At 46.5% G+C, this 21200-nt stretch overlaps 2 protein-coding genes across 2 annotated transcripts in view; one reads left to right on the top strand and one right to left on the bottom strand.

Annotated features, from left to right (window-relative positions):
- The window catches only part of KLF15 (KLF transcription factor 15), an 81130-nt gene that overhangs the window by 43630 nt on the left and 16300 nt on the right, over window positions 1–21200 (bottom strand). The window lies entirely within an intron of this gene.
- The window catches only part of CFAP100 (cilia and flagella associated protein 100), a 49982-nt gene continuing 41015 nt past the window's right edge, over window positions 12234–21200 (top strand). The window contains 1 exon segment of the mRNA XM_054587300.1: window positions 12234–12315. Within this exon segment, the coding sequence (XP_054443275.1) occupies window positions 12234–12315 (82 nt within the window).

Below are 21200 nucleotides of genomic sequence, written 5' to 3'. Positions count from 1 at the left end.
CTGGGATGGCATTTGGGGTGAGAGACCAGCTCAACCCAGCAGGATGGAGAAAGGCATGCGAGACTTGTCTCCTCGCCAGCCCCAGCATGCTCAGGGAAGGGATGTGGGGCAGGGGCTCTGCCAGTCCTGGATGACACACTTTCATAACAGTCATTTGCCAGATCTCTTTACTGATATTGTGAGCTGCAAGTTTTAACTTAGTAGTGGGTCCTGGAATCCTTTTAATAAACTACAATCATCATTGTTTTAAAAAATCAAAGGAAAGGATAAAATCAAAAAGGAAAGGAACTATCAGAATCATAGCAGATGGCAAGGTAAGTACTCTTCTGTGAAACTTTCCTTTCAGACTTGCCCTAGACAATGGATTCCTTAACTTTGGTTACACACAAGAGAATCAGGGAGTCAGTGTGTTTGCCAGCTAGTATCCTTGCTTCTCTTCTCCACTTGCATATCACAGCCCAGATGGACAGCTCCTTTGGCTGTCTGGTCCCATCCCCTGGGACCTGTGCAAACTTTCCTCCCTCTCTCACTTTTCCCATCCTCTGGCTCAATGCATCATCTTTGCCTGTTTTTTCCTCCATTTTACTGATAAGGATCCTGAAGTCCAGGAGTGGATAATGGCCTGCCCAGGGTCACCTGGCAGGACATCAAAGCCCCTTGCACTGCCTGAGCACATAGGCATGGTCCCCAGGGACACCTCTGTGCACCAGAGTCAGAGGGAGGAAGGAGCATTATGAAGGAGGCATACTCTTGGGGAAGTGAGAGTGGATCAGAGCCTTGAGAGGACTTACACCACCCCTTGGGCTCTGGAGCCATGAGGACAAGTGTAAAAGGGCAAGGAAGGGCATCAAGAAGACACCAAGTATTACCAAGACTCTGTTCTGGGTCCTGGGCAGAGGGCCATGAGCAAAATCAACAAAGTCCCTGCTACCTGACAGTGTATAAATAACTTTCAGGAAGAGAACTTTCTTGTAACATGAATGGAGAAAACCAGTCTGAGAATAAGAGGGGGAAGCTGGATGCATAATTAGACTGGAATGTCAAGACAGGTATCTTTCAGGAGGACATTTGAGTGGAGGCCTGAAGAATGATAGGGCCTAGCAAGACCAAGAGTCACAGGAGAACATTCCTGGCTGAGAGCTGGGCATGAGCAAAGGCCCTGAGATGAGACAGACTGAGAAAAGGCCAGTATGTCCAAAGCATAGTCTGTCAAATGGCCGAGAGTGCAGTGGAGGTCATCAGGTCAAAGGAAGAAGAGCTTGCTTCCAGCTAAGGGGGAGATTGTGCAAGGCTCTTTGCTATACCCTGCCATCAACCCCAGATCCACGGTCCTGGACCCACCGTGGTCCAGGGCAGCCATGCTCTCTCACATTCTGCTTCCCAGTGGCTCATAGGTCAGCTCTACCCAATTAGAAACAGACTACACTATGTACGCCAGCCCTGTGCAGAGCCCTGGGGGTCGGGGGGCAGAAGGGTGGCACTAAGAGAATAAGAGTCTGCTCTGTGTATGAACACCCCACCAGTATGCCCACTGCTGGAGCAGTGACCATATGGATTTGTTTACAGTGTAACAGGCTTTTCTGTATAATTTGTGCACATAGCAAATAAGCCAAGTGGTAAGAAAGGACATTCAATGAAGAGCCAGTGTCCCTCCTACTGAGCACCACTTCCCACAACACCCATTCCCTGTGGTCACTTCCATAGATACGCTAAGCAAAACAAAGCATCTCACTCTTAAAACACAAAATGGATTCCAAATGCACACGCACACTTACTCCCTCTGAGGAGACCATATGGGTACTGGAGACCTTCCCTGACCCCTCAGGAAGTTCCATTTTGCAGAACATTCATCATTCATGCCCTTCCAAAGAAGATTCCCTCTGCCACCACAACTGCAGCAATTGCCCCTGTGACTGCCTTTGCTCACCAGGGTAGTCTGTCTGTAGTATAATAAAGGTGGGGTGGGAGGGAGTGGACAGGAGGATTAGATCAAGAATATTTGCATTTTTAAAGTTGGAATGGATGTGAGGATCCACAGAGGCAGGGTTGGTAATTGACTCCCAGCCCCTTTGCCCCAGTAGTGCCTGGCATACGTGCGGCCTTGCTCCAGCCCCCATTCCTCTGGCAGGGCTGGAGAGATCATTGTCTAGCCTCTGCAGGCCCCCTTTTCTGCTTGGGGTAACTGAAGGCCTCCTCTGAGGCAAGGCTCACCCTCATTCTCTGGGCCTGCCCAGTTCTATGGATCTTGTTGCTTCTTCTTCTCTCCCTTTCCCCCACCCAGCCTCTGGCTCTTCTCCTTCTTCAAGGCTAAGACCTCTTCAGCTGCCTAGAAATGGGCTTTATCTGGTCCTGGTCCTGGTTGGGACTTTTAGCCATGCTTCTGGCAAAGGAAAATGTTTCTCATACAGCAATGGGCATATTGCCAGTGTCAGAGAGGCCAGGAAAATTCAGGAGCTTGATCAGCTAGGGCCCAAGAGTCAGATGTGGTCTGCAGTCTGAGCCCTGGACCCTGGGGCATGGGGCAGTCAGCCAGCTCAGGGTCTGAGGTGCAGGCTTCCTGCTTCCATGCAGTGACTCTCCAACATGGGCCTGCATCAGATCCAACATGGGGGAGGTTGGGAAGGGAAGTGACTGGCACAGGACCTGGAGCCCCACCTCCAGAGAGGCTGATTTTGGGCCCAGGAATCTGCAGTTACAGGGACCTCCCAGATGATTACAAAATCCACAGTTCAGTCAGCATTACTCAGAGCCACTGCTACATGTTAGGAGCTGTTTAGGCATTTAAGTCCCAGCAAAGAATATTCAGTACAGGCAAATATATCTGCCCTCGAGGTCTTATAGTGTATCAAGGGAAGATGGAAAACCAATAATAGACAGATTCAGACAGCAAATGATAAGGAAGGTCAGAAGGGAGGTACACTCTAGAGAAATGGGAAGTGAAGCAGAGCAATGACGCTCTGGAGTCCCAGGCAAGAGACAAGAAGCAGGCCTCATCAAGAAGTTGATAGCCTCTTAAAGTTGAAAGGAAGAAGAAACAGACAATGCAAAGGTTCTGGCACAGCTAGCCTGGTGTAGTTGAGAAATAAAGGATGCCAGAGTGGCCGCAGCAGCACATAGAGAGTCAAAGGACAGGGGCAGGACTGGGTAAGAGAGAAGCCAAGAGGCCAGTTAAAGACTCTGTCAGTAATCTGGGTGAGGGTGTCTGAGGCAGAGTGGCAGCTGCCAGGAGAATCCTTAACAGGACTCTCTGCAAAACCAACAGCTTAGCCCAGGCCTGGCTTTGTTGCAAGTACTTTGTCAGTATTAACTCATTTAATGCTCACACAGCCCTATGGAGCAGGTAACCTTATGGTCCTACTGTCTAAAGAAGGCTACTGAGACACAGAGGACTGAAAGAACTCACTCTAGGTCACATAGTTTGAAGGTGGCAGAGCCTAAGTTTGAACCCAGGTTATCTGAAGCCAGAGCCCAGGCTCTTGAAGACCACGCTTTTGGACAGAAAATTCACAATCCCCACCCTGAGGGAAGTGGTTTGTAAAAAAAACAGAACTGGGCCCTCATTAGAGAGATGGGCCAACAGAGAAAAACCATCAGGCTCCTGTCTGACCACTAGGTAGTCCTGCTGCACCTTGTCTGGAAGTGGGAGATCAAGCAAGCCCCTCAAGCTCCCCAAATCTCCATTTCATCTTGCGGGAAATTGGGGGCCAGACAATAGTACCTGCCAGGATGCTGCAGAGGTTCAAACATTAAGAGATATTACGTTGACATCCACAAGGGATTGCAAAAATAGCATAACCGAGTGGGCAGGTTGGGCTAGGGATGGTATTACAGTCAGGAGAAGTCTGGGCAGCAGGACCTGGGAGCAGCCCTTGGCAAGCAGGAGCCCAAAATAATGGTCACAAGCGGGATTCTTGATGACAGATATGGACCTGCCTTAAGGGTCTCTAAGGGATACTGACCAGAGTGAAGCAGGAAATGATGCCCCAGACACACAGACCCAGCTCAGAGTCTCACCAGCAGTGTACCCTCAATATGTTTGACTTCTCTGGGCCCCAGTTTCCTCGTTGTAAAACGGAGAAGAAAAACACCAGCTCCACTAGAAACCCTCTTGGTTGGCATGCTCTCAACAACTATAAATCTGAGGAGCTCATTCAGCGGATTGTGAAATCCTTTTGTCTTATTCTTTCCTTACCCCTGAGGGTTTCTGTCACTCTGAGGCTATTTCTTGAGGATAAATCTAAGCTCAATTCTTTCAAAATAATTTCTATTTCTGCCAGAAGCTTTTGGGGGTTCAGTGATTTATTTCGAAATATAGAAAAATCAGCAGCTATACACTGGGGGTGAGTTTTCATGTTCATTTTACTTAGATCATTGGTGGGTGTATTCTAATCCATTCTTTCTTCTTTCTTCTTTCTTTTCTAACTTTTCCCCACTCTGGGACCTTGGCTTATAAATTACAACCATTTCTTTTGCCCTGAAAAGGAACCTGTATTAACTGTAACTGGCTGACCATCTTTTCATCCAGTGGACCATTCTCGTCTGCACTCTGGATTCTTGTCAAGTTCATCACCCAGTTTCCGAGGTCCAATCATTATTCCAATATTATGGCTCAACTTTGATCTTCCCTGCCATGTGTTATAGATTTGAGACCTTTTCAAAAAGCTCAGTAAGTAATGAAATCAGCTATTTTCTGATATTTACTTCTGTTTCAAGTAGCATATATATTCAAAGGGGAAAATTTACTTCCCTTGCTGCCATTGAATCATTTATTCAACAAACACTCACATACTGGTACTGTATTATGCTCTGGGACAGGGCTTTTCCAAGTTATTTCAACAGTGTTTGTGCCTTCTCTTCTATTGTTTTGCCAGTGACTTCCAAATTTCTGTCTCCTGCCCTGAATCCCAATCTTTTGCATTCAGCTACCTGTCTGTCATCTCTATGTGGGTGCCTCTCAGACACAGCAAAACCTCAGGTACTAGTCCCCCCAACCCCAGCAGCTCACCCTTAATACTTGTGGAATCCAGAGCACCTCCTCTCACTCCACCCTGGCTTTATCCAGAGCTGTGGGGCCTCACTCAAACATGCATGACATTCAGGGCCAAGTCCAAGCTCTGTAACACCTCCCCTTGCAAACAGCACACATCCATGGCACAGACTCCCTTGGGAGGGTCAGGCCTGGGGGCAGGCTCCCAGTTATCTGGGAAGGGAACTCTGAGGTGCAGAAACCTAAGAAGTCACCCCCAACAATAACTCCTCATGGCTCCAGCAGCAGCCTGGAGGCCTATTGCCTAGACCAGCAGATTTTTTTTCTGCCTTTCCCCTCTCCAGTCCCTGGGGCGCGGTCCAAGTCACCACCCTCTCATCCTAGGACAGAGCAGCACCTCCTCCCACACCTACTCCTATCTACTTCAATCTCTCCAGTTTTTGAAAATGTTTAATTAGAGAAGTCTTTCCCACTTAAGCAGTTTCCCCTTGCATTTGGAACCATATGAAGACTCCAACCCCTACAGCCACATCACACCCCTCCTACCTCTCAGCTCCAGCCCACTGGCCACAGTGGATTCAGCACTGCTACCATCCCCGCAATTCCTCCTGTCCAAACATGGAGACTGCTCCTTCCTCCCTTGAGTCTGGGTTGGCCTGTGACTCACCTTGGTCCACAGAAAGCAGCAGCAATGACATTGTGCTGCTCTGAGCCTGGGGCTCACCAGGTCTTGCAGCTTCCTCTCCCTGCCCTGTTCAGCTGCTGTGGGACAGGCTCAGGCTAGCTCTCAGGGAGCAGAGACAAACCCTCTAATCCAAGGCCTCCAGGGAACCCCAGCTCCGGCCCACCTGTCCATTGACTTCAGGCATGCCAGTGCACTTAGCCAGGCCCAGCCAGAGAACCACTTGGCAGAACAAAGCCCAAACTGTTGATCCACAAAATTTTGAGCAAAACCAGTAGTCATAGTTTTAAGCACTTCATTTTGGGGTGGTCTGTTACAGAGTAACAACTGACTGACACTGTGGTGTAGTTCCTCAAGCTGGCCAAGGTCTTCCCAACCTCTGGGCCGTCACACAGGCTTTGCTCACCTGGGTCCAGCTTCACATTGATCATGTCAGGTCAGTTCAGCTCAGCCTTTACACCTTTGTAAAAATGCCTCTCTGACCTCCCTCTGTGTAAGCTCCCTGTTGTCCCTGTCCTTGCCCTTTCTGTTCCTTTGCAGCCCCATCTTCCCTGTTACTGCACACACCTCTACCTTCTCGTCCTTGTCCTTTCCAGGCCCATACTGACTGTAGGTGAAATATGGAGAGACTCCCGCCTGGTGCCGCCTATTTCCTCCACAGTAAGGGCAAAGCCAACAAATCCAGAAAAGCCAGGTCCCCAGTTAGGGGAGTGTGAGGGCCTCCACTGTGTTTCATTCATTTGTCAGATTAACCTCCCTCTCCCCTGTTGGGCTATAGCTCTTTAGGGACAGAGACCATGTCACATCCCCAGTTCCTGTCATATGTCTGGCACATAGTAGGAGCTGAATAAACATATGCTAAGTGAATAAATGACTGAACAAATGCTCTAGATCTGAGTCCTCAACATGGGAACACATGGGTGAGCTGGAGTCCTGCTGAGCGACAAGCAGGCCCTGGTGGCCTGGAAACGAGAGTGTTCTCATCACATTCTCTGTTCTTTCCTATGTGCTCAGGCCAAAATCTCCAAGGCCCTCAGAGGCTCCACTGCCTCATGACCTACACCCAGCGAGTCACTCACGATGTAGCTAGGACTTGTTCATTTTTTACCACATACACTGCTACCATCCTGCTTCAAGGTCATTATCCTCTTTCTCCTGAACCGTAGCCTCCTAAAGGCCACCCAAGAAAAGTTCCATGTGCCTTGGCTGGTGTTGCTCAGTGGATTGAGTGCATGTCTGCAAGCCAAAAGGTCACCAGTTCAATTTCCAGTCAGGCTCATGCCTGGGTTGTGGACCAGGTCCCCAGTTAGGGGCATGTGAGAGGCAACCAGTCAATGTTTCTCTCTCTCTCAGTCTCTCTCTCTTCCTCTCTCTCTAAAAATAAATAAATAAAATCTTTAAAAAAAAAAAAGAAGTTTCATGACATGGCATTGTCTAAATAGCAGGTCACAGGAAAGTGTGGAGCAGATGATCCAATTAGTGAAAAAATGCAAGTCCAGCTGCAAAGCTGAGGGTTGTGGAGAGAGAGTGGGCAGATGGACACAGTGGTTGGCAAAGGGGGACATCCGTGTTTGACCACCTTCAATTGTCATTGGAATTTTTATACCCACAAAGTGACTATGAGTTCATGGTTGGATGTGGAGTTGGTTCAGATTAGGGTTGGGTTAGGTTTTATTGCTATTAGTTTAAGAGATACTATGACTAGAGTTAGAAGATTGGGGTTCAGGGTTAGGAAAAGCATTTGCACTAAAAGGCCCAGCAGAGTAAGAGTAAAGATGCCTTGAGTTGGTTAGTGTTTGGGGAGGATGGGGTTCAAAACGTGAGCCTGAGTTAAGATTTTAAATAAATTCAAATTCTGATGGAGCCAATGCTTGGAAAGGGTGGGATGGGGTTGGATTTTGAGATAGGATGTAGATTTCTCAATTAAATTTTAAAATCAGGCAGGTTAGGGTGTGAGGGTATATGCCTTTGGCCAAAGGACTGTAGTCTTTGAGACACTCCCACCCTTAACCCCACCAACATCTCCCTGTGGCTTTGGGCCTTAGTTCAAGGGAGAGGACTTCGGAATCCACTGACAGGACACTGGTGACTGAGTCTTTGCCTCCAGTCGGGCAGGAGCAGCGACAAGGACTCCTGACACCGCCTCCGTGTGTCCCCCAACAGACGCCGGCAAGCTAGGAACGGCGGAACACTGGCCGCTGGCGAACAGAGCTAAGGTCGTGGCAACGCTGTTTGCGCAGTCTCGCATTGACGTGGGATAACTGCGTAGCGTCTTTTCAACTTGTTTACAAGTCTGCGTCACCGGGGAACATTTCACCGCTGCCTAGGACAAAAGGTTCCTCTTTTTAAGTCCATTTTGGTCAGAAAGGGCATTCACCAGAGCCCAGTACTCAAACTAGTGCAGGGCGACACCCCGTGGTGGATTCAAACAGTGCGGACCCACCCACTCACTCCTCCCATTCCTGCATCTGTACTCTACCCACACCTATAACCTACCCACCATACATCATCTAAGCATAACATCCTTTGCACACTGACACATCCATCCACCACATATAACTCAGCCATACATAGATTTTCTCTCCATCCATTCATCCCTCTACTGGAATTTTCATCCTTTTATGTAAATATTTATCTTCCCAGTCACTATTGATTCACCATCCACTATCCATTGACTCATTTAACAAAGTATCTATGGAACACCTTCTGTGTGCTAGGCCCCTGAAAAACACTGGGGTCAAGGAATTAGAGGACATTTCCTGTCCTTATGGGACTTGCAAGGCAGCAGAGGAGGCATACCCACAAAGGCCCCTATGAAATGGCCCATAGTGCTCACAGAGCATTCTGTGGACGCATCAGCCCAGACTTGGGGGCCAAGGATGACTAAGTGAGAAATATCCAAGTTGAGATTTAAAGAGTCACTGGGATGAGCCAGACAAAGAGGAGGAGGCCAGAGGCCAGAGGCCAGTCCCCTCCCAGAGTTCACCTCAGAGTGGACTCAGAGCAGAGTATGTGAAGGAGCCAAGGGAAGAGAGGGCAGACCCTATCAGCCTCTTAGAGGCCACTATCAGACTCTCAGAGGGCTTTGGTGTCACCCCAGGAAGCTATGCCACAGGTGTTTTTCCTGCTTTTAAACTATTTTATTTTTTACAGAAATAATACAGTTCTATAATTTGTTGTACCAAATAGAGATCAGTAGGGAAAAAATAATAACTCATAATCATACCATGCAGAGCTAAAATTTGGTGTATGTGCATATATAGAGATCTACTGTGCATTGATGGGGCAGCCTGTGCTGTGCTCCTCAGTGCTAGATGGTAGGGTGACAATGAGCAAGGCCACAGCCCCTGCCTCAAGGCCTTACAGACACCCCACTATGAGGATGCCTTGAAGTGGAGAGGTATGCGTATAGCAGACGCCATTGGAGACCAATACATTGTGTCCATTCAAATCACCCCATCACCTTGTTAACACAATTGATGGTGCCCAAGCACCTGCCCTTGTCCTTGGGGCCATATTCTCTAAGGCATGGTCTCCCACAGAGCTCCCATCTCCATGTCTGCATTAGTTTAGGCCTGCATAAAAAATATTTTTGCTAAGCAAACATGACAAGAAGTGCTCTAAGGGGTTTCTCATTATATGAGGTGATATTGCCTTATCATTTAAGTCAGCTTTGTATATCTACTAAGCTTTTTTGCCAAATGACTGGATTATTTGCGTTTTCATTGCTGAGTTGTAGAAATTAATTATATATTCTAGGTACAAGTCCCTTATTAGATATATATCTTGCAAATATTTTCTCCCCTTCTTTTCACTTTCTTGATGGTACTTTTTACAGCACAAATGATTTTAATTGTGTTGGAAGCCTGATAGATCTTTTTCATTTGTCACTTGTGCTTTTGATGTCAGTGCTGCAGGAGCAACCTGAGACCTGGTGCAGGGGAGAACAGACACGAGCTACTTGTCCTACTGGTAGACCACCTGCACTTCTGAATAAGTTTCCTGGGTTTGGAGGAATCACCACTCCCACTGTAGAAGCTCTGTTTCCTACCTCCCTTGCAGTGAGAATGGAGGCAAGGACTCTTAAGCTCCTAACTATAAAACATAAGGTGCAGGCAGGTGACCCATGTTCTGACATTCAGAATTACACAGCCAGACCAAGAATCACAGCCACAGTGTCTCTACAAGGACACACATGCAGCTGACTTCAGGATCAACTCCTGGCTACACCATCTCCCAACCTGATTTCCCATCCCCCTGCAGATTCTGTGAGCCTCCATATCCTTTCTTCCTTTAACTAGCTGTATCTGATTTCTGCTGTCTGTTCCCAACAACCCCAAATGATATACCTTCTTCAAGGAGGAAAATAAGAAATCATAAAAACAAATTTCCCCCTTTAAGAAAATCCTCAGCATTTCTTCCAAACATTTTATTATGAAATTTTTTAAACTTCAAACATACAGAAATATTGAAAGAATTTTGTAGTGAATACCCACATTCCCACTGTTTGGATTCTACAATTAGCACATCACACAGCTACCCATCTATCTATGTATTCATCAAGCCATCTTTTGTCAAAAATTAGCTTTTAATCTGTAAATTGTGTTGCTAATTAGATTTGTTAGGCTAAGATTACAAGTTCCAAAGTAGGACACATTTTCTAGACAGGTTTCTTTCTAACCCTCTAAATTACTGACAGCCAAAACAAAGACAAAAGCACAAACATGGACCAGAGAACTTATTATGAAGTACACCTTTGGACTTCTTGGGCTTTTTTCAGAGTGTAGGCATAAAATCAAAGAACAATTCCTGGTGAGAGGCAGTATGTATATGGTTAAGAACAAAAATGAACTCCCCTTCCTGCAAGTCCTGTCTATGGCATCCCTGGCTCTTCTGGGCATATTTGCCAACTTCACAGAGACCCTGTCTCCTCCTTCATGTGAAGGCTGGGGTAATAACAGGACCTACTTCCTTAGGTGGTCTGCATTAAATGAGCACAGAGAACAGTGCCTGGCATGCAGAAACACTCTGTAAAGTTTCACAGAAAATTCATGATGGTCCATAAACTCCCTGTTGTTAACAGTAAGTTGGAAGTATGTCCGCTAGCTTTTCTCTCCTTGGGTCCCCTATTTTCTAGATTCCTAAAAGTCTATTTAAAACCCCTGGTGCTTAAGATAAATCATTTCAAAACTGTTTGCTTTCCTACCTGAGTCACTAGTTAACAAAATGCTTGCTGAAACCTAACCCCAGTGCACAGCTTTCTGTTCTGCTAGTCTGTGACAGTTAGTAAGGAGGTAAGGCTGCAGAGACAGGAAGAGACTAGATCACTTAGAACTTTGAGTGACAATGTAAGGGGCTTCTGTCTTGGGGGTAGGGGAGCCACTTGTCTGTTTAGGGTATTTAACGCTGGCTGCTGTAACAAACACTCCCCAACACACATATGCATGCACGAGTGCACATGCACAAATCACATATATGGCTTAACACGATAAAAACTTCCTTCCCTCGTGTACACAGCCCATTATGGAACTGTCAGTGGAATGCTGTCGCTGCCAGTAGGATACTGTCCTCCAGTGGTGATTCAGACATCCCTCTGCTCCTTCCACCTCCAGAAGCCCCTCCATACTCCTACTCTTGGCTCTCCCAGAGTTCCTGAAGTGGGACTGGTCTCCCCACCCGCTACACCCTCAAGCAGAGCTAGGAGCTGCTAGCATTCTCGCTGGCACCATATTACTAGCCTGCAGAGCGTTCCAGAATCCCTAAATGTCCTCGAAAAGACAAAGCCCTGACTGTGTCCCCAACTCCAAACAGCCTTTGTCTATCCATAAATCCCCTAGATGCATGGGAAAATCTGGTGACCCTGGTCAAAACTCAAGAAGAGGTCTCCTGCTGCTCTGTGGGGCATGGGCCCAGAGTTTCCAGGAAAGAAGGCAGACTAGTGCCTGTGGCCACAACAGCTGGTGAATTTGGGTGATATAAACTGGATCCCAGCTCTTTTTCTGCTCACCCCTCAGCCCCTCAGCTCTGCTTATTGATAGAATGTGTTTCTCTGCCTTTATTCTTTTTCTTATGCACCCTCTGGAGCAGTAGTTCTCAGCCTCAACCAGCATGGGAACCATAGGGAAGGCTAGCTGCAACTCAGATTGTCGGCTCTGCCACCGCAGAGTTTCTGCTATAGGAGCAGGCAGAACGTTTGCTTTTCTAATGAGTTCCCAAGCATATCTGAAGCTCCAGGTCCCGGGACTACACTTGAAAAACTGCTCCTCCCAGAAACCGAGGTCCACTCTGCAGAAAGGACCAACCACATGCAATCGAAGTCACACTTTAAATCAATGAATTAGGGACTGAAAAAGAGTTAGAAGAGAGTGAATAAAATGAATGAGGGAGGAAGGAAATTCTTGTTGACCAGACCCCCTTCTGGGCGGACTCTGGGCGGGTCGCTGTTGAGTGGCGCTCCTGGAATTGAAGTAGTGGAATTCTGGGCCTCCAGCCACTCCACCCAGCTGCCCCTAGGCCCCACCCCAAAGCGGCTTTTGTGACGTCACGGCCCTGGAAGTCAGGAGAATGGTTGCCATGGCGACGTAAAACAAAGGCCCTGGCGCGTTGAGCCTGGAACAGCGGTACCGAAGCTTCGGAGCAAGCCCAGGTGCGCGGGACTGGAAGGTGCACAGGGCTGGAGGGCGTGCACGAGGTTGTGGCGAGAAGGGAGGGGGGCGCTGGGCAGGCGAGGTCGGGGTGCGCTCTGGGCTGAAGTGCGAGGCCCTTTTGCAAAGCTCCCTGCCCTCCCTCTCGTGTCACTATACTTGCTTTATCACTCACCCAGCCTGTAACAAGGCCCCGACCGCTTGTCCCGCCTAGCCGGGGATGAGGAGGCCAGACCCTGCTAACCTGCGTACCTCTGGTACCCAGATCCCTGTCCGTGGGACTGTAGCAGGAATGTGTCTGGAAGGACGCGCAAGCTGTGGAGTCAAGGAATTTTAGGCTGGAATCCCAGTTTGGTCTCCCCTGGTTGTGTGACTTTGTACATCTCCCTGAATCTCTTTCTTTCGTCCTTTGCAAAGTGAAAAGACACTAAATGTTAAAGATGAGCCAGACTCTTCGATAAGTGCATGAGCTACAAACCAGAAAAGACCCCTGTTCTCATGGAGCTTATATTCAAGGAGGAAATAGACAATAAACTGATTTTTTTCAAACTATAATTAGACAGTGGCTAATTGCAGAGAGGAAAATAAAGTGAAGTCATTGGAGTGGGGGTAAAGAACCCACTTTAGATGGGGTGATAAGGGAAGGCTTCTCTGAAGGGATGACCACTGAGTTCATATCTAAAGAGAGAGTGTGGGAACTGGGTATGGGAGAACATTTTTGTCTGAGGAGGAAGCAAATGCAAAGGCCCTGAAGCAGACCATAGTTGATGTGACCTAGCAACAGATTAGACAGGGAATCTAGAACCAAGTCAGGGAGGCGAGAGAGAATGGGGTTCAGGACAGGGGAAAGGCAGGGAGCTGCAGGTGTTGGCCGCATGATGAACCCTCAGGAAATTCCAGCTGTTCTCAGCCACTCAAGGGGAGGGGAGCTGTGGGCCTGCAGACCATCTGGCTCAAGCACTATATCACTCCCCAGGTTGGAACCTCCTTTAACCGAAGTCAAGTTTTGCAGCAATTTCCTCTGCCAGGATATCAAAGATCCTATCTACTATGACCTCCAAGAACATGATGCGCAAGAGTAAGTATCCAGCTGGTGTGGGCTCTTTCGAAGATCAAAGACAACATTGGGAGCCAGGGACAGTGAGGTCTAGACTTAATCCAGGATTCAGATGACTCTAAATCAAGCCACGAGGCAGAAATCACATTCTGCCAGGCTTCCTAGAAACCCCATGTATTAGTGTCCTAAGGTTGCTAGAACAAAGTATCACCACCGACTGGTGTTCTAAACAACAGAGATTCATTGTTTCATGGTTTGGGAGCTGGAAGTCCAAGATCAAAGTGGTAGGAGAATCTATTCCATGCCTCTCTCCTAGCTTCTGTTCACATGGTATGGTATTCTGTCTGGATGTGTGTATGTTACAAAGTCCTGAATTAGGCACCCACGCTACTCCAGCATGACCACATTTTAGTTACATCTGCAATCACCCTATTTCCAATAAAGGTCACATTCTGAGGTGCTAGCAGTTAGGATGTCAAATATTTTAAAAAATTAATTTGAGGAGTGACACAATTCACCGTATAACAGACCTTGAGGAAGGTGCCATAGTGGAAGTGAGTCTCTCTCAGCTTTCCTACAGCCATGGACACTGGACTGAGCCCAGAGAAGGTACCAGCTGGCCCCAGGGCCTTGTGTGAAACATCTGCCTCCCCAGACTCATACACGGGCTGCCTGGCATTCCCCACTTGTAGAGTGGGCCACAGAGAGAGACTGCTCAGGCACACCTGGGGCTGCCTGGGTTGAGGTGGGCAGACCAGGCAATACCCAATCTACTGTCATGTACTCTAAATCACCTTCAGCTTTTAATTTAATTTGGTTTTGAATAGGTAAAATATTACTATAGTTCAAAATTCAGAAGTGTGTTCAAAACCCTGTCTTGCAAAAAGTCTGGCCCCACCTGTCCCCCAGGGTCCCCTCCTCAAAGATGGCCAGTGTCAGCAATGTCTCTCACTTCTGTCCAAGTGAGCTCCATGTACGTGCTCTGTGCACATACAGCTAAAGGTTTCCTTATCCTGTTATTGTTTTGAGCAGAATAGCAATCCTGTAGTGTGAATGTATCCTAATTTGTTTAGCTAGCCCTCTGTTCATTATTTCAAAAAGTGTGTTACTATTAACAGTTGTCCCCACCAACAGACTTAGGTGCTCACTCAGTCTCACTCATGCTGCTCCACAGGAAACTGAAAAATGAAGAAAGGCTGACATAGGGTTACCCCCCACCAAAAAAAAGATAGTTTTGGAATTTACAGATAAAAAACTAATTCTAAAACACACACACACACAGTCCTGGCTGGTGTGGCTCAGTGGATTGAGTGCTGGCCTGTGAACCAAAGAGTTGCTGGTTTGATTCCCAGTCAGTGCATGTGCCTAGGTTGCAGGCCAGGTCCCCACTGAGGGGCGCGCAAGATACAACCACACACTGATGTTTTTCTCCCTCTTTCTCCCTCCCTTACCCCCTCTAAAAATAAATAAATAAATTCTTTTTAAAAGATCACACACAAAACAATGCAACATGATGGCACTATCACAAGACAATTGAAGGCTCTATAAACTATATTGATCATCCAGTGGTATCAAGGGGCGGTGATAGGGGGTACCCTGTGACTCTCAAGATTGGGTATATCACCTTAGGAGGTGACATGTAAAGAGGAAGCTTCTCTGAGCTGAGTAGCCTGGTCTGAGTTGAGGGTCTGTGCATTTGAGAGGAAACCAGTCCAGCACTACTAAGCTGTGGTCATACACAGAGTTTTGACAGACCAGGCCAGGCAAGGCCACCAAACTAGGCAGCCAGGTGAAGTCCACCTGTAGGGGGGAGCACACCAACCAGGGTCTTAAGCCAGGAGGATTGCTGAGCCTGATGTTCTGGGTTCAGCCACAGGTGCTGGGGACAAAGGTGGGGACCGGTAGACTCCTAACCTCTGTGGGATGAGGGACTTGTAGACACTGAGCTCTAAGTCTGGGCCAGGAACAGATAGGGTGTCTGGACTGCGGTCTCAGACAGAGGGCCAAGGGCAGAGGGGTGGATCTGGGCAAAGACTTAGCTTAAATTTGACTCAGAGGGAGAGCTCTGGGTTTGTTCTTTATTCACAAATACTTAAGTGCAAGCTGTATGCAGGCATGTGTTCTAGGCACTGGAGGTTCAAGGGTGAGTAAAATGGATGGAAATCCTCCTGATGGGAGTTAAAAAAACATACACACACACACGATCAGTTTATATTTACAACAGCCAAAAGGTGGAGAAAGGAAAAACAACTGGAAGCTTTGAACAGGTGACAGGGATAATTTAAAAGGGGAAAGGTGATGGGGAAGGCCTCTGGGAAGGGGTGACATTTCATACCTATCATTAACAACCCTAAAGGATGAAAGAGAAGAGTAGCTCTGCTGAGATAACTGGAATGGTTTAAGCAGGGAGAATGCCCAGTTTCTGGTTTTTATGAATTTTATGACTAAAGGAACCATTCCCTATGACACAGGCAGTGGGGCTTGTTTGCCCTCAACCTCCCTCAAGACACCTTGGCAAGGCCTTGTCCCTGATGCATAAAACAGAGGACACTTGATAGAGACTTTGACCAGGCAGAAGAGCCAGGGAAAGCCCAGAGCAGATCCTAAGGCTTCCCAGTCAGAGCTGGTGTGTGCAGGGGCTACAGGACATGCCCCCAACTCTGGCCCCCATACCCTCCATACCCTACCCCAATTCAGAACCACTTCAGGAAGACTCTGCCTGCAGCTGGCCCCTCCATCTCTGGGGTTCCTGACATTTAGGCTGGAACCCACTCTGAGCCTCACAGGGGCAGAGTGGGGAGTGGTCTTCATTAAGTGGCTGAGACCAGGCTATGGATATTGGAGTGGGGATGTGGTTAAGGGTCATCCCTGCTTAAAAGGACTCTCTCATCAGGTGCAGATGCTGAACAGACATATGTGCTGCCCCTCAAGTGCACATTCCCCATGCTGGAAGCATCTACAAAGAATGTAGGGTCTAGAGAGACTTCTTTAACCATAGAGATGCTCAGGCCTTCCCTCTGTGTGACTGTAGTGATGGGGGAGGGCTAGATACAGAAGTTATAATTGGCAATTTTAATAATTATGGTTTTAAGTAATCCAAACTTTTAGTGGGAGAGCTGCAGCACTGGGCTAGCTGAAGCCCACGCTGGTGGACCACATGAACTATGTGTTAGACACTGTTGCCAGGCCACTGTTATTTACTCATTTGACTGATGTTAATTGAGCATCTACGATGTTTCTGACACTGTATTATGCTGGGGATGAAGAGGTCAATGAGACAGAGGAAGCGGTCGGAGAGAGAGGTGGCCTGCTCTCAGAGTTAGCAGAGATGAACAATAAACAGCTCTCTCCACTGTGCTCACTCCACTCTTGTCACTCTGGTCACCTGTGTTCCTTGGACAGTCCAAGCATACTCCCCTCAGCATGTTGGCACTTCTGTTCTCTCTGCCAAGAATGCCCTATCCCTGGATTTCCTTGTGGCTCCATCCTTCTTTCTCTTCCCTTGGGAGTTTATTCAAAAATCACCTTTTGGTGAGGCCTTCCCTGAATATCCTCTTTAAAACCTGAAGTATCCCACACCCTTTCTTTACTTCCCTTGGCTCTTCCCTGATTTACTTTTCTGATCAGCCTTTTCCACTGTCAACCTACCTCACCTTTCCTTGCTTTCCTTGTTTCTCTATCCCAGTAGAATGTAAACTCCCTAGGGCAGGAGTATTTGTCTTGTGTGCTGCTATCTCCCCAGAACCTGGCACATAATAAGCCTTCAGTAGAATTCTGTTAGCATGAAAGCCTTCTCTAGAGATCAGGAATAAGAGACAGAAGTCTGCTATTCAACACTGTGCTGGGAGTAGTAGCCAGAGCATTTAGACAAGGAAAAGACATAAAAGGCATCCAAACTGGAAAGGAAAAAGTGACACTATCTCTGACCACAGGTGGCATGATCCTATAGACAAATATCCCAAAGGATTCACAAGAAAGCTACTAGAGCTAATAAATGAATTCAGCAAAGTTGTGGAGTACAAGATCAACACGCAAAGATTAGTTTTCTTTCTATATACCAGCAATAAACAGTCCAAAATGGAAATTAAGAAAACAATTCTACTTACAATTGCATCTAAAAGAGTATATCAAGGGTGACATCATGGGAGATGGGAGAGTAGTAAGATTCAGGAATCAGTCTCCCCCGCAAAACAAATATTGAGCTGTCAGGAACTCTCAGAATACAAAATAGGAACTCTAGAGTTTAGTTAACACTCAGTTTCCAGCGGAGAGTTGATGAAGAGACTGGGAGATTTTGGTGAATTTTGGCATTTTGTGAAGAGGGTACTAGCCTCTAGACCATCTTCAGTGGTGAGGGTGACCACATTCCTCGTGTGGCTTGCTGGTGCCTTGTCCTCCCCAAATTGGGGCTATATGTTTGATTGCTGAGGGATCTGCACCAAAAACTGCATTGACTACCATGCCACATCTGTCAACAGGGATTTAAAGAGATAGGAACTTCCCTCCCCACCCTTTTGGGAGCCAGACATTTAAAAAAATCTTTTGTAAGATACCAACATCCAGAATATATAAAGAACACCTCAAACTCAACAACAATCAAAACCAAACACCTCAACTCAAAAATGGGCAAAGAATTTAAATAGACATTTTTCCAAAAATATACACTAGTCAATAAGTGCATGACAAGATGCTTAATATCGAGGACTTCTGGCCAAGATAAAGGCATAGGTAGATGCGCTTTGCTTCCTCACACAACCAAAAGAAGAACAACAACAAATTTAAAAACAAAAAGCAGCCAGAACTGCAAGAAAATTGAACTGTATGGAAGTCCAACAACCAAGGAGTTAAAGAAGAAACATTCATCCAGACTGGAAGGAGGGGCAGAGATTGGCAGCTGGGGCAGAGAAGAAGTGCAGCAAAGGAGGGGGCCTGGCAATCCAACATTCACATGCAGACAAGGTGGGAGGTACGCTGGGGAGCGAGAGACCACGCAGCCCAAAGTTCTAGTGCAGGAAACCAAAGCCTCAAAACCTCTGGCAGTAAAAACCTGTGGTGGTAGCAGTGGCAGAAGAAACTCCCAGTCTCGCAGGAGAGTTCATTGGAAAGACCCACGGTATCCTAGAATGTATCCAAATCCACCCACCCAGGAATAAGCACCAAAAGGGCCCAATTTGTTTGCGAGAAGCAGGAGAAAGGACTGAAAGCAAGGTGAGAGCCGAGCAAGTGGCATTGTTTCCTCTCTGACCCCTCCCCTCCATACAGCTCCACAATGCAACAACATTGGTTGCCTCCCCACCCCCCCGGAGAATACATAAGGCTCTGCCTTTCACAATGTAACAGGTGCACTGAGGCAAAGAAATACGGCCCAAGTGAAAGAACAAATCAAAACTCCAGAAAAAGAACTAAGCAATGAGGAGATAGCCAACCTATCAGATGCAGAGTTCAAAACACTGGTAATCAGGATGCTAACAGAAATGATTGAGTATGGACACAAAATGAAGGAAGAAGTGAAGGCTATGCAAAATGAAATAAAGAAAAATATACAGGGAACCAACAGTGAAGGGACAGAAACCAGGACTCAAATCAACAATTTGGAACAGAAGGAAGAAATAAATATTCAACCGGAACAGAATGAAGAAACAAGAATCAAAAAAATTAGGGGAGGCTTAGGAACCTCTGGGACAAGTTTAAATGATCCAACATCCAAATCATAGGTGTGCCAGAAGGAGAAGAGGAAGAGCAAGAAATTGAAAACTTATTTGAAAAAATAATGAAGGAGAACTTCTCCAATCTGCCCAAAGAAATAGACTTCCAGGAGATGCAGGAAGCTCAGAAAGTCCCAAAGAAGTTGGACCCAAGGAAGCACACACCAAGACACAACATAATTACATTACCCAAGATTAAAGACAAAGAATCTTAAAAGCAGCAAGAGAAAAGGAGGCAGTTCTCTACAGAGGAGTTCCCATTAGACTATCAGCTGATTTCTCTAAAGAAAGCTTGCAGGCTAAAAGGGGCTAGAAAGAAATATTCAAAGTCATGAAAGGAAGGGACCTAGACTCAAGATTACTCGATCCAGCAAAGCTATAATTTTGAATGGATGGGCAGATAAAGTGCTTCCCAGAGAAGGTCAAGTTAAAGGAGTTCATCATCACCAAACCCTTATTTCATGAAATGTTAAAGGGACTTATCTAAGAAAAAGAAGACCAAAACTATGAACAGTAAAATGACAACAAAAACAACTATCAATAACTGAACCTAAAATAATAATAATAATAATAATTAATAAATTAATAATAAAAAACAAACTAGAACAAGAAGATAATCACAGAAATGGAGATCACACAGGAGGTTATCAGTGAGGAGGGAGAGGGGGAAGAATAGGGGAAAAGGTACAGGAAATGAGAAGCATAATTTGATAGGTACAAAATAGACAGGGAGAGGTTAAGAATAGCATAGGAAATTGAGAAGCCAAAGAACTTAAATGTACAACCCATGAACATGAACTAAGGAGGGGGAATGCTGGTGGGAGGTGGGGTACAGGGCAGAGGGAAATAAAGGGGAGAAAAAAATGGGACAACTGTAATAACATAATAAAATATACTTAAAAATTTTTTAAAGATGCTTAATATAATTAGTTATTAGAGAGATGCAAATCAAAACCATGATGATATATCACTTCACAACTACTAGGATGGTTATAACAAAAGAGAGAAAAACAAGTATTAGTGAGAATGTAGAAAATCTGGAACTCTTCCCGCATGGCTCATGAGAATGTAAAATGGTGTGGCTGCTGTGGTAAACAGCAGTTCTCAAAAAATTATACATAGAATTACCATATATATAATCCCGCAATTCTACTTCTATACTGAAAGCAGAAGCTCAAACAGACATTTGCACATCCATGCCTATAGCAGCATTCTTCACAATGGGCAAAATGTGGAAACAACTCAAATACCTATTAACAGATGAACTGATAGACAAATGTGGCATATCCATATAATGGAACACTATTTTGCCCTTAAAAAGAAGGAAATTTTTCTGACACATGCTACAACATGCTTGATCTTGAGAACAGAACTCTGAGGGGCATGGGATGGGTGCATTTGTCCATCACAAGCCACCAAGAGTACCAAGCAGAAGAATAGGCTTATATCACCAGCAGTGCTTAGGTGGAGCCACACAAATACAAGCAGAAGATGTGAGTGGGGTGGCTGTGGGCACACATATGTGTGTATGTGTATATACAAATGTCTGTGTGATCTGTATGTCATGGTGTGGTTTATGGTGGGCGGTAGTATCTCCTCTCTCCATACTCACCCAAGAAAGAAGACAGCATAGTGTTTCTGAGACTCTGAGGGAGATTTACCAGAGAGGCTCAGAAAGGGAGGAAGAGAGGCCAGTGTTTGGCTTTGAGGAGGTCAGGTTCCCCGAGTAGGAGGGAAGGGAAGGGGAGGGCAGAGGGAACAAAGGGGAGGGGTGCCATGCCCAGCTCCTCACTCCTGGCTAGCTTCCTGCTTCCTTCCATTTATGCAAATAGGCATTGCTGGAATTTCAGCAGCAAGCAGCATGATTCAAGCCCTGCTCCCACCTTATGCTAAGCCCAAGATTGAGGGGAAGTTAAGGGACTGGGATTGAGCTGCCTGCAGGTATAGGGTAGGCATCCAAGCATAGACATAAAGGCTTGTGACATTTCCTGCACCCAAGGGCTGTGAAGGAATATTCACACCATTCCCTGTACATGTTCGTTTTTGCCAAATCATCAAGTTTTTCAAATCGGTACCAGGGACGCTGTTGGCATGGCTATGAACAAAAGTACTCTCATGAGGTTTA

This window comes from Pteronotus mesoamericanus, unplaced genomic scaffold (genome assembly GCF_021234165.1).
Source record: "Pteronotus mesoamericanus isolate MK-2021 breed Mesoamerican mustached bat unplaced genomic scaffold, CSHL_Meso_final scaffold_118, whole genome shotgun sequence".
Taxonomy (NCBI): Eukaryota; Metazoa; Chordata; class Mammalia; order Chiroptera; family Mormoopidae; genus Pteronotus; species Pteronotus mesoamericanus.
The sequence above is the reverse complement of the archived record's forward strand: the minus strand, read 5'-3'. Positions and strand labels throughout refer to the sequence as shown.